This window comes from Opisthocomus hoazin, chromosome 2 (genome assembly GCF_030867145.1).
Source record: "Opisthocomus hoazin isolate bOpiHoa1 chromosome 2, bOpiHoa1.hap1, whole genome shotgun sequence".
NCBI classification, from domain to species: Eukaryota; Metazoa; Chordata; class Aves; order Opisthocomiformes; family Opisthocomidae; genus Opisthocomus; species Opisthocomus hoazin.
This window is the reverse complement of record NC_134415.1, coordinates 13,287,686-13,301,431: the sequence shown is the minus strand read 5'-3', so window position 1 is coordinate 13,301,431 and position 13,746 is coordinate 13,287,686. Positions and strand designations below refer to the sequence as shown.

General features: G+C 38.5%; 1 protein-coding gene across 6 annotated transcripts in view; it reads right to left on the bottom strand.

Moving 5' to 3' along the window:
* Nucleotides 1–13,746, bottom strand: part of CNST (consortin, connexin sorting protein) — a 52,560-nt gene that overhangs the window by 15,903 nt on the left and 22,911 nt on the right. For all 6 annotated transcript variants that reach the window (XM_075412651.1, XM_075412647.1, XM_075412646.1 and 3 more), the window contains 5 exons: nt 8,657–8,687; nt 6,030–6,116; nt 4,679–4,793; nt 2,425–2,446; nt 2,148–2,244 (listed from right to left, as the gene is read on the bottom strand). In XM_075412651.1, the coding sequence (XP_075268766.1) occupies nt 2,148–2,244; nt 2,425–2,446; nt 4,679–4,793; nt 6,030–6,116; nt 8,657–8,687 (352 nt within the window). The remainder of the gene's footprint in view (nt 1–2,147; nt 2,245–2,424; nt 2,447–4,678; nt 4,794–6,029; nt 6,117–8,656; nt 8,688–13,746) is intronic.

Here is a 13,746-nt window from a genome sequence, read left to right as displayed (position 1 = left end):
TAAAAACTCACTGAAAATCTAAGCAATTTCCTGAATTTGCTATACGAAGCAGGGTCCCATTCACTAGTCTTTAAAGAATCATTTGCATTAACTCACTGTATTGAACAATTTTACTAAATTCTAAATTATCGGTAGCATAGAAAAGACAGGCTTGGAAACTGGAAAAGAGAATATCCAACCATATCAAAATGCAGAAAAATAATCAGAACAACATTAACAGACAGAAAGGCTAGGGGGAACCTAACTTCTGTAGAACACTGAAAGAAGAAAAGGGTACGAGACAGGGACTTTTTGACAATTAGACGCAGATGAGTAGATAGCTCAAGGGATTTGTAACAGGATACTGAGCCCTTCACATATAGGTCATGAGTTCAAACACAGCCTGGCTTATTGGTACAAGATTTTGTTACCATCTGTCAATTTTTCCTACGGGATACATCCACATTACAATAGACATCTTTGTTGGCAGCCCCAATTGCAACAAAGATTAAATAGAATCGGAAAATAAATCACATTCTGTACCATGAAAGGTGGCCCTTGAGCTCGGGGGTTTGTTCCTAAGAAAGTAATATGTATGGTTATTACAGAATAGGATTCTGCTGGGGTCCTGGCAAACTCAAGCACCAGCCCGCCGCTGATGCATTGACTCAGGGAGGGCCAGCAGTACCTAATTGACCATGCACTGCCTCAACAGATGAAGAGACCTGTCAGGGTGAGAAGTCACGGCTTCCTCAAGAACATGCCCATCTTGTGAAAAAGATCTTTTGTAAATCTTAAGCACTTCAACTTGAGTTAGGCTTGAAATATCCATATCTTTGTATTAGAAAAGTGTTTAGCACTTCTGGAAAATTCTCAGCAGAACCACTTTCTATTGGATGACTAAGCTTTATTAATTTACAAACATTTCACAGGAACCCAAAGATTTTGATCACATCTTGACAAGAGTCCCATTAAGAGAAAGGCATGCAAAAAATCCATTTACAGTACTAATTACTTCCACATCAAGTTTAATATGTCTAGCTGTTGTACTACAGTATTTTAAACATTGACACAAAACATTCCTTAATTGAGAAGTTCAGAACTGAAGTGTTCAGAACTAATGCCTTCCAGAAAGCCTTTGTTCCCACTTGGAATAAAAACAATGGAAAAATTTTAAGTGCCTAATTTTTTTCCATGGGAATTTCCAACTGTCCAAAAATAAAAAGTATTGGGTTCTTTTGATCTGCTTTCTGAGCTGTAGAAGGTGTTTGTTTCATGCTTTCAATGTTTTGTGTTTAGTTAGGTTTCAAGAACAAACAGACAAAAGGCAGAATAGGCGTCATGTTAACAGAGGATGAAGACAAGGAGGATCCATGCATAAAGAGAACTGTGACTCTGTATCTTCGTTAATTCCTGATTCTCCTGAACATCCTAGCTGATACACACTTGTAGGATAGTTTCGGTTGAAAGGGACCTTCTGAGGTCACATAGGCCAAGCCTCATCTTCTGAGAGATTCTAGCTGTTTTTGAGGAGAGATACTTGATTTAGGCCAACTGTGGCAACTGGAATGTGGCAGAAAAAGAAACTTTTTGCTCAAAGAGAGGAGAGAGAAACCACAGCCTGGTAGTCTACCAATGCTCTTTCCCCCTCAATTCATTAATTTGCAAATGTTTCTTCAAGACCCCACAAAAAATTTCTAAGTTTCTGTGCTGTTACAGAAAAATGTGTCTCAAAATCAGTATGTTGCAAGTAATTTAAAATAGTTACTAATACTGTTAGCTATACTGAATTGCTACAACTCAGAATATTTGTCATCAGATTGTTTTCCTTGTATTTTATACATACAAATTATGTATCTTATCTTTAGTTTACACAGTTTTGTAGCTTATGTAGGCTGCTATAAATGCATGTACATTTAAAAGACATTTTTTGATGGTGGCTAGAATTACTTTAATTACAATTCTGAATATCAATGACTAATTAAAATTGCATAGTACGTCCATTGTGCAGTTGTGAAAAAATTGAAATTTGCACAAATGGATGAATCTGTGGGAATCCAACAAATGCTATAGCTTCAAATGAAATAGCTTCAGAGTATTTACAGGAATATGTCATTACAGTACAATATTTAAAACAAACATATACACGTGTACGTAGACACACATACCTGATTTGAAAGGAGCAAATTCTCTTTCCTTTAGATTTTTTGATTCCAATAACTGAAGCAAACAACTGCTTTCCTGTGTATTTTCTGCAGCTACTAGCTGTAAAATATGATAGTATTTCCTGTAATTTTTTGAATTAAACAGGAACACTGTGACTTTTTGAGACATCCAAACTTCAAACAGTTTCTACACTAAACTGGAAAGATTATATCTAATAATATTAGAAATATATTTATTAGCAATCTTTGACAAAGCAGAATCAATTAAATGTCTGCTTACCTTATTTTTGTATGCTTGTGGCCTGGGGCAATAAAGAAAAAAATAAACAACTTAGAAGCAATATTCTTCATAACAAATGTTACTGAAATCTTATAAGCCTTTGCTTTGCTCTAATATTAGCACAGAAGTTTTCTCACGTTGAAACAGTGTCACATGCTAGCATACTTTCAAGTACAGATCTGTACCATATGTGAATATCATCAGAAGACCAATAAGCCCAAACTTTACTCCACCTAATTGAGAAAGCAGTCAACAAGCAATCTAAATTCCCGTAAAACTTAATGCTCAGAAGGAACTCTACAAACTTGAAAATCATGTAAGGACTCAGTATCTACTACTATTAAAAATAATGATCACTATAACAGAGATTGACTTTAGATGATTTGCTGAAAACAGTTCAGATCTAGTCCCTATACATTCATTGACTTTTAAATTTTACCACTTAAACTTCAAATAAGGGACACTCAAAAGTATCTTCAAAGAACAAATATGTCCAGTATGTAGCTGCAGACCTTGAGTATCAGAAAAAGTTACATTATGTTCAATTACAAAAGCAAAATGCTCACATTTTCTGAGACTGGCCTGTTAATCATTAAAAATTAAAGTATAATTTTAATTACAAAATAAAATTAGATTAAAGCTTAGGAAAAATAACATATGAAACAATAAAAGCAAATAGGCTTTTGCCTAGAGAATTTGCAAGAGTAATAATATTAAAGACAGAGAACTAATATCAAATGAATGCAAGCCTTAGTTTTTATCAAACTGCAGGGTTTCTCTGAACCGGGAATGATGTTACATAACTGAAATTTTGTGTTTTGAAGTGAGGCTGCACAGAAGAATCAGAAGGAGAAAGCAGAGTTATTCTAAACAAGGTGCAATCGAGGTGACAATAGGGAGGTGCTGCTGGTTGCAGCAGATCAATTGCAATAGACCTGAATCTGAATCTTTCTGTGGGCTTGCAAGGTCACATGCAAGGAAATGTAGGGTGAGGAACCCTGCAGGCACTCCGAGTGCAATCTCTCGGTAACATCAGCTGTGGGTGTCAACACGCAGCTATTGTGCTGGAGCTGCTGCCCTCCTCCTGTAGACACGCAGGCGTACGCTTTCCAGGGGCTCCCTCACAAATGCATTTGGACTACAAAGAAACAATCCCTGCCCGGGTTCTGGCTGTCGGCCTGGGTGTTTTCAAACTTCTGTATGGTCATCCAGAAGAAAAAAAACCCATGGAAGCCAAATCATACTCTCTCCGAACAACAGGAGCATTTTGGCTTTTGTTACATCCAGACTGACTAAACCAATGCAAATGGATTTGAAAAAGTTCTCTCTCCCCACCTGATGGAGAGCATCTCCCCTGTCACAGGTTGGCCTTTTCTCAGCCTTTGCATGTGGTTAGTCTCCTTATTATTGTTGGCTGATCATTTTGCAGTGGCAGCTGGAATAATTTTTTCCATCTGTCCCTTGAACTCAGTGTGTAGTAGTTAGGACGTTTACCCTTGAAATAACAGATCTTCTCCTTCCTGACTGGTACAATCCCGTACGTGTTACTGCCCAGAAGAGCACCCGAGGCACTGTCCAAAAGTTGGCGATACTGTGATACACTGATTCGGGAGGCTGATGAATCGGGCCAAACAGGTATGAACTAAGATTTCACAACTTCTCAGAATACTGCCACACTAGGCAACTACAGAGTCACTGCTTCCTAATGTTTATGCAACCGGTATGAATCAAAAGAAGGTAACAAGAATGCCTTAAAGCATTAGGAAATGCCCCTAAAATGTGGAAAATTTGGGAATAGCATCCCATAGGGTAGATGTGAGTGCTGGAGTTGGAGATGCTGGGCAATTGCATTTAAAAACAATGATTAAAACAACAGGTATTAGACACAAACACCATCATCCGTTCTACCGTCTCTTTCTTCTTAAGTTAATACAAAGTTTTTACTTTGGCTGAAAATACTAAAACTCAAAACTCCATTTCTGGCAAACTAATGATTTGCTGAAAACAAACAGTTCAGATCTAGCCCCTATACCTTCCTCAAACGATATTAAAACATTGTGAAAATTAATGGTAATGGAAGCATTTTAGTTAGGTATCAAAAAGAACCACCACTTTATAACCAAATTCACTGAAGTCAATGGGATGCAACTTTTATTTTGACATTGACTATTTTAAAACACCTATGCTGGCAAGTAGACAATAGCTGTGCTAACATATTAATACTGGAAAAGTAATAATATTTTCTTATACTTACTGTTGATGCGAAGAGCAAACTCTAGTAAGCTTTTCCAGCTCTTCACCACTCAGTTCTTTAGCTGAATTCCTCAGTGTTGTAACTGGACTAGGAACTGCTGTTTTCCATTTTCTTTCTAAATTAAATCAAAATCAGTTTTACCCAAAGTATTGTAAAAGTAATATTTATTAAACATAAAACATTTATGTGAAACTAATTAACGGAGAAATATTGACAACTCTTCTGTGTACGCTTGTCCTGGTTTTGTTTAAAACAGAACCGATCCTCTTTTTGTGAATCTTCCTTACAGCTAAGTTCTTCTAAGTCACTGCATTTTTCTGAAGCTGGATGCATATTTTACAGACACTGTCCACTCCAAAGCTGGTAACACCTCATGTTTATAGTTTTACTAAGCTAGCAGTAGGAATGGAATGCAGAAAAAGGCCCCTGTTTATAATTATTACTATGGCAGCAATGGTCACTGACAGGCTTCTTAGGTTCTGCAAGAGAGGAATCATAAAGGGTCACACTTGTGGGGAGGACAGGACAGGTGACCCGATGTTGACCAACACGGTATTCCATGCTGTGCACGTTATACTCAGTTTAAAGCTGGGGGATCACAAGGGTCTCGCGCTCTTCCTCCATGGCTGCCTTCTGAAGAGGACCCTGCCTGTTGTCCTGCCTGCGATCCTGATCCAGATTCCTATCCGTGCATTCCCGAGTCCAGTTCCTGCCTACTGCCGAGGCCAGTCCGCGGCTGGCTGGTGCTGCCCGGCAGCTGCCGGCGGGATGCCGGCGCCCGGTACTCAGCTCTGGGAAACTCAGGGTTGGTTTGGTATATGTTCCTTATTTCTCTTATTACTAGTGCTATTATTAAAGCTGTTTTAATATTCAATTTGTAAATCTCTCTCCCTTTTCCTCCTCCTTCCCTTCCCGTGGTGGGGAGGGCAGGGTTAACAGACAGCATCTGCTACTGGTTATTGCCACCCTGCTCTAAACCGTGACAATGCTCTACAACCTTGTTTCAGACTAGGCAAAAAAAGCATTTTTTTTTTCACAACACACTTTATTTTCATCACATTGGATTCACCAACTGTAAAGTAAAAAGAAAAGCTCAAACCAACTGTCGATCAATCAAGAAGTCTCACTTAATAAAATGAAGAATGACAAACTATTTGCACCTTTCCCACGAAATGTGTGAGAAGAAATCTAAAGCAGGAATACTTTTCTCAGAACAAGCTCGACAAATTCTGATGTAAATGCTGCTTTTGCTACGTAACATTTTTAAACTGGCAAAATGTATACTCTGTTATTTAGAAACATAAACCAAATTAACTATTTCTTCTACCATACTAGTTTAGCCTGTACTCACCCCACTGCTCCTGTATTGAGGAAAGATTTGCAAGCAGCTGCTCATGATACAATCGTTCAAGCTGAATGAACTTCATTGCCTTCTCATCTGAATGGAAGGTTAAAGAAAAATGCACACATATATAAACATGTTACGATTTGTTTGTATTTGGCACCGTATTTGAAAGGGCAATCATTATGTATCTGAAATTTGACATAACTGAATTAAAATGAGTAACAACTAGCATCCAGACTTCTGTGCAAGGAAGAAAATAATAGCAGACATGAAAACAGCAAGAAGTAAAATAAGTTGAGAAAAGTTCCAGCAATGAAAATCCTATTCTCTTCAGCAGTTACCTCTTCCCACATGCCTTAAGTCCAACAAAAATTTTTCTAGAAAAGAAATGAGCAAAACATGCTGACAACTCTTACCAGAAAATGAAATCTCTGGGAAATGAAATGTAAAACAGTTACGAAAATACCAGCATGTATCTCTCAAGAAATACCATTATACGCCAATAACCATATCTAACTGAAAATATGGCTCCGTTCTATTGATCAGCTGGAGACGGTATTTAAAAAATTTCCCCAGCTCACACTTTCCAAAAATACTCTCCCCTTTTTCGACCACCGTACACATCACTGTGGGACAGCTGAGTTCACCTGTTGTCTTCTTTCTGAAGATTCTGCTTACTTTTCTTCTATATGAAGAACTCCCTCCCCTTCCTTAGGTTTATCCATATATTCAAAAAGGTATACCAATAGTTATATATTTTGTAATAGTCAGGATAATTCTAGTTCTATCAAGCCCGAGTTGTTAGTTGTTCTGTTTAAAGCCATACTTTGCCTGCAATTTCAAATTTAATTCTACAGTATAATGAGGACATAAGTACAGTGAATGAGGTTCTTCATAATATAGAAAAAATATTTTCCATTATTCATGCTACTTGAAATACTGTAGTAATTAGAACAAAAACACAACCAATACTTGTTATTCTTGTTAGCCTCATGCAACGTATACATAGGATGGCTTAAGAACATCAATATTAATAGAAAGAATATTCCCTGCCTTCAAGAAATCTGTCATTAGAAACAAAATTACAGATCAGAGAGATAGCCTTAGAGGATCACAGCAACAAACCTTGAATTATTGTTAATATGAAGTTCTTCACTGGATGTATTAAAAAGCCTGTCATGAATAATTAATACAGTGCAACATGATCAAGTAAGTTCTTTATTAACCTCAGGATGGTTGCAAGTACAGAGGAGATATCCTTCATAAATATGTATTATATAGTGGTGTTGAATTACACACATCAGGTGTACATCGCATTAAAAATATTTCTTTTGATCAGCTTTAAATACAGTGCCCTTTGATTAAAGCAACTTCCATGAAAGAGAAAATGTCTATCATACCGTTGAATGCATTTTCAATTTTCTGTATTTCCCCCTGCAGAGCCATAATATACTACTGAGTTTTTCCATACCTTTAATTTGTGCTGTGTATTTTAGATTTTCTGATGGATGCTTTTGAATCAGGATGACCAAGACAGAAGTAGTCTTCTAAGACACTGATGGATATTTTATTTTATAATACTGCGACAGTTATGCATCTGGTTTTGTAATACAAGTTAATATAATTTGGCTAAGTTTCACGCATACCTTTCCAGGTTTCTCATGCTTTGTTATTTAACCATTACAATTGTCTATTTGCTGTATTTTGTTTTGTTTGTAACAGATTACATAATAAAGAAATAACCTGTATGCATAGATTCTGTAATTTATGATACATCTTTGTGAATAACATATACCTTTAAGGGCTTATCATTCTTGCCTCTTCTTTTTACAGTCTGATCCCTTAAAAGCAAGCAGTAAAACCCAGTCCCCCTTTTCTAAAAATATTATTTCACTTTAAGTTTTAATATGATTATTCTCTCCCACAACTACTGAAATATATCAAAGTAATTAGCAGCAGCTCAACTATTACAACTTTTTGACCAAATTTATGTGTATTCTCTAGGACCAAATCAAAATAAACTGACTATTGAACTAGATGTTCCCAGAACCAATCACCTATATTCTCCTACAACAGTTTCTCAAACTACCTTGATACAATTTTGAGTAATTAGCATTTGCCAAACAACATGTTGCTATTGTTTGCAGGTTGCTGATCTCCCTTAGCTCAGTGTGTTTGGTATTTTTATTCTAATCTAGACACTTGTAGCACATATTCTAATCAACTGTTGTGATAATGTTTTTGCTGTAACAGCGCCCTGTTTGATATAACAGAATACACACCCTATCTAGATTGGACCTATTCCCAGTTACTAATACTTAGAACAGAACTTATCCTATAAAAACAGAAGTTCTTTGAAAATAATTTCATACTTCCTTGTTTGTGCACAACTACTAATGATTGTATCAGTACAGCTTTTGGAAGTGGATTCATTACTTAACTCTTATTCCAGCTGTCTGCTTCAGAAGGACTTGCTAACACTGTACATTCACTCGTGGGTAAATTACGGCTGTTCACTTCTTTCTAAACCTGACCCACAAGCTTTGAGTCAACAGTAAAGCATTTGTCTTCAATGTTTTATCATGTCAGATTATTTTAATATCGTGTAACAATTTTTACAAGTAAAAGGATACATTCTTCCTCTTGAAAATAGGTCTCAGCTATCTGCAAAAGTAAAAAGAAAAGAAAAATTAGGATTCTATAATTTTCATGAGAGTGGTAAGGATATAATATGAACTTTTAATCATAGTTTTAAACATCTGTTTTGCAGGTTCATATTTAGTTTGGGTAAAAGATGAATGTTCAGACTAAATACATGTATTCTTATTCTAGGAAAGGTGTTTAAAAAGAATATCAAAAAAGAAAGCAATATTAAGTCCTCTCACACAAATGGATTTGCCCAAATATTATTTGGGTTTTATCTTGTTACAACATCAAAGAATTATTTCAGAAACTTTTTTAATGATCATATTAGAAAGTTTTTAAATGACCTAGAAGTACTGCGTTTACTGGTATGAGTTGAAGAGTTTGAATTCTGTTACTGACCATTGTTTCCTTACGTTTGACCAAAGTAAGATCATTGCTGAGCTCTCCTAAGCATTACAGTGCAATTTGATAAAATGGAGAAATGGCTGTTTCCTGACTCATGAGGAAAGAACAATCTTTGGATAAAAGACACTAAAAATACCACCTATCACAGCATCACAGACATACCAACATCCTTCCTGTTTCCATCCTATTTACAATAAGCAATTACAATAAATAATTACAACAAATATTTCAAATACATAGAATTTGAAATATCTACAATACGAATATTTGAAATTCATGAGGTAAACATAAAAGGACCCAAGTTATTAATTTTTTTCAGTATTACTCCTAGTCTACCTGCAGAAGTCAGACAATACCACTGCAGCAGCCTTCTGCCACTTCCTTTCCTGAAGCTGCTCTGCTGTGTTAAAAAGATTTAAAGATCCTCTACCTCATGTGTCAGTTCACTAAGCCTAACATCTCGACATCTGAAGCTCTTCAATAACAGAGCAAATCATGGAGTTAAGCCGGATGGCAGTTCTTTGATTTGCACTGTAGTTGTTACGACATGGAACAAATCTGTGGCTCTTCCTCCTTAGCCTGATATTTCTATAACAGAACAATTAAAACTGGATTTGTAACAAGACAGTTCTGCCAAAGATGACAATTGGAAAAAAATCCTAAAAATCACAAAATTCTTTAAGACTTGTTCTCTTAGATGAATGTTGAATACAGATCTGTCAAAACAAAGAAATACCGGGGAGCTGATACAAGAAATAAGCAAAGTCTCCCTGTTACTTTTAGAGCTCAAAGTGCTAAGAAGGCTTAATACAAAGAACAAATATCATTCTAAAGCTGTCACCGAGGACCAGGAAAATCAAACATATGACAGACTGCATATAAAATACTTGAAGAACTACGCCATCTCCAGCACTTCTAGCTTAACAAAATGTGTAAACTGATGTTAAATGCTGCTGTAACAGCTGCTGTCTTAGCCAATGGCTAGGAATTGAACAAGGCATCTCTATGCCTAAACATTCAAGATATTTAGCTGCAATCTTAAAGCACAACTTCACCCTGGCTGGGTAATTTTGTAACGCCTATCTTTAACAGAGCTCTGCAAAACGGAACAGTAAATAGATGCTCACCAAGGGTTTATATACTGAGAAGCTGTGTATAAACCAAGAACACAGGCACGCAAACAGAAGATAAAATTATGTTCCTGTATATCAAGCTATTGCTATATCAAAGCTACATATTTTAATTGCAGACTACTGAAATAGATTTACTGTCCTCTTCCTAGTGATGCTTTGCTTTCAACCAGCTATTTCAAAGCCAAAATTACAAGAATGGAAGTGGCAGGACTTCCAGAAGAAAAGTTTAGATGCCAGTTAGAAAGAATACTTTTTCTGTTCATCAAGTAAAGGTATCAGTTTTCCGGTTTGTTTCCCCTCCCCCTAACTGGCATAAAGCATTAATCCTTGGACTGAAAGGGAAAAGGCATCATTGTACTAGAGTCCATGCAACCAGCTCAGAGAAAGCAAGTATCCAAAGACAGTCAGAAAATGAGCATATTTCTAATCAGAACTTTGCTTTGACTGAGTTGCTGGTGGGGAGTATTATGGAAAAGACAGAGCTGATACCTAGAAAGGAGAAGGTGTAACCCTGTATAGAAAAGATAACGTCGTAACCAAAACATTTTTCTTCCAGTTCCTCCCTGTAGAGCACAAAATCATAAAATGGTTTGGGTTGGAAGGGACCTTAAAGATCATCTAGTTCCAACCCCCCTGCCATGGGCAGGGACACCTTCCACCAGACCAGGTTGCTCAAAGCCCCGTCCAGCCAGCCTTGAACACTCCCAGGGAGGGGGCAGCCACAGCTTCTCTGGGCAACCTGTGCCAGGGCCTCACCACCCTCAGAGTAAAGAATTTCTTTCTTACATCTAATCTAAACCTACCCTCTTTCAGCTTGAAGCCATTACCCCTTGTCCTATCACTCCAGGCCCTCATAAAAAGTCCCTCTGCAGCTTTCTTGTAGGCCCCTTCAGGTACTGGAAGGCTGCTGTAAGGTCTCCCCGCAGCCTTCTCTTCTCCAGGCTGAACAGCCCCAACTCACTCGGCCTTTCCTCACAGCAGAGGTGTTCCAGCCCTTGGATCATTTTTGTGGCCTCCTCTGGCCCCACTCCAACAGGTCCATACCTTTCCTGTGCAGAGGGCTCCAGAGCTGGACACAGGACTCCAGGTGGGGTCTCACCAGAGCAGAGCAGAGGGGCAGAATCTCCTCCTTCGACCTGCTGGCCACGCTGCTGGGGATGCAGCCCAGGGTACGGTTGGCCTTCTGGGCTGCGAGCGTACACTGCCAGGTCACGTTGAGTTTCTCACCAACCAGCACCCCCAAGTCCTTCTCCTTGGGGCTGCTCTCAATCCATTCTCCACCCAGCCTGTATTTGTGCTTGGGATTGCCCCGACCCATGTGCAGGACCTTGCACTTGGTCTTCATGAGGGTCACACAGGTCCACCTCTCAAGCCTGTCAAGGTCCCTCTAATTGCACCCCTTTCCTCCAGTGTGTCAATCACACCACGCAGCTTGTGTCATTGGCAAACTTGCTGAGGGTGCACTCGATCCCACTGTCCATGTTGCCAACAAAGATGTTAAACAACACTGGTCCCAGTACTGACCTCTGCGGAACTGGTCTCCACTTGGACATCGAGCTGTTGACCACAACTCTGTGAGTGTGACCATCCAGCCAACTCCTTATCAACCAAGTGGTCCATCCATCAAACTCACGTCTGTCCAATTTAGAGACAAGGATGTTGTGCAGGACAATGTCAAATGCTTGCTCAACTCCAGGTAAATAATCTTTGAGATTTGAAACAACAACAACTTATTTGTGCTTGCTAGAAAACTAGGCAGGCTTTCCCAGAAAGCTGAGGAATACTGATGGCTTTGTTTGCAAATTGAATAAAATACAAAAAACTTAAACCTCAGAAGTAAAACTATTTTGTTCCACAGAACTCTAGTGTCAGTGACCTTTACAAGCATTAACTAATCAATCTTCAGGGACAGGGAATGTTGGCAGTCTACTTGCCATACATGGTGTGGCAAGGGCCACAGTAATTGCAGGTACCCTGACACCTGAACGTTCAGGTTGAGACACGTCATAGCTGATAGTCCAGTGCCTTCTGTGGGAACACACAAGCATTCAGTCTCAAGAATCTTTGGGGCATATCAGTTTACCCACTCAAAATTTGCAGGGCTTAACAAGTGGGCACTTTTGTAAAAGTCTAAAGATGATTGCTCAAATAAGACAGCAACTGGATAGAGGAGTATAGATTACGAGTTGCACATTCCTGGCTGTTAGCCTCTTTACTAATCACTAGACCATTCTGAGCCCAGTACCTCCAAAAGAGAATTGGTAAGTGACTTCCAGGGGTCTTTCTTTGCACATAAAAAATGGCCACCTGCCCAGGTGGCCAAAAAGGCCAAGGGCATCCTGGCTTCTATCAGGAAGTGTGGCCAGCAGGAGTAGGGAGGTGATCGTGCCCCTGTACCCGGCACTGGTGAGGCCGCACCTGGAGTACTGTGCTCAGTTTTGGGCTCCTCACTACAAGAAGGACATTGAGGTGCTGGAGTGTGTCCAGAGAAGGGCAATGAGGCTGGTGAGGGGTCTAGAGAACAAGTCTTACGACGAGTGGCTGAGGGAGCTGGGGCTGTTTAGTCTGGAAAAGAGGAGGCTGAAGGGGACCTTATCCCTCTCTACAACTACCTGAAAGGAGGTTGTAGTGAGGTGGGTGTTGGTCTCTTCTCCCAAATAACTAGCAATAGGATAAGAGGAAATGGCCGCAAGCTGCATCAGGGGAGCTTTAGATTGGATATTAGAAAAAAATTCTTTACTGAAAGAGTGGTCAGGCATTGGAACAGGCTGCCCAGGGAAGCGGTGGAGTCCCCATCTCTGAAGGTGTTTAAAAAACATGTAGATGTGGCACTTCGGGATATGGTTTAGTAGGCATGGTGGTGTTGGGTTGACAGTTGGACTTGATGATCTTAGAGGTCTTTTCCAACCTATGATTCTATGATTGTCTGCTATCCACAGCAGTCTCCTAAGGATTTCTGGAGCTGCCAAAGCTCTGTATCTATGTTTTATATAAAAGTACTTAGATTCTGTAACAAATGCTAAACAAATCACATGAATTCCATTTAAGAGAGCAAAAAAATTACACACTATCTTAATTAACAGTTAACCCTTAGACAGCCCCTAATATCACACAGCTTTTAAATATTTAATACAGGCTTCCCACTAACAACACAGATTGTTAATACTCCAGAATATCTGACACAGCTCTTTATTTTACATTGAATTTTGTCATACAGAATAAAAAGACAATGTCACAGAAGAGTATTTGCTAGACTTGGCATAAAAAAACGTCACTGGCAGGCTGTATTAGCAATCTGAAAAGAAGACTGAAGATGACAGGTTAAATTGCTGGAAAAGGAAAAAAAAATCTTAACAGACTCACTTCACATAAAAACAGGAATGCTATCTTTAAAATTCTTTATTTTTTCTACAGATTAAAAAGTGTGTTACAATCCTTGTAAGCTCTGTTAGTTTTCTTTCAAACACTCCATTCAAAATGCTTGATATTTCTTAGGGAAAAAAAAGATGGTGTTTGATTGCATGTTTGAATCTGGAAAT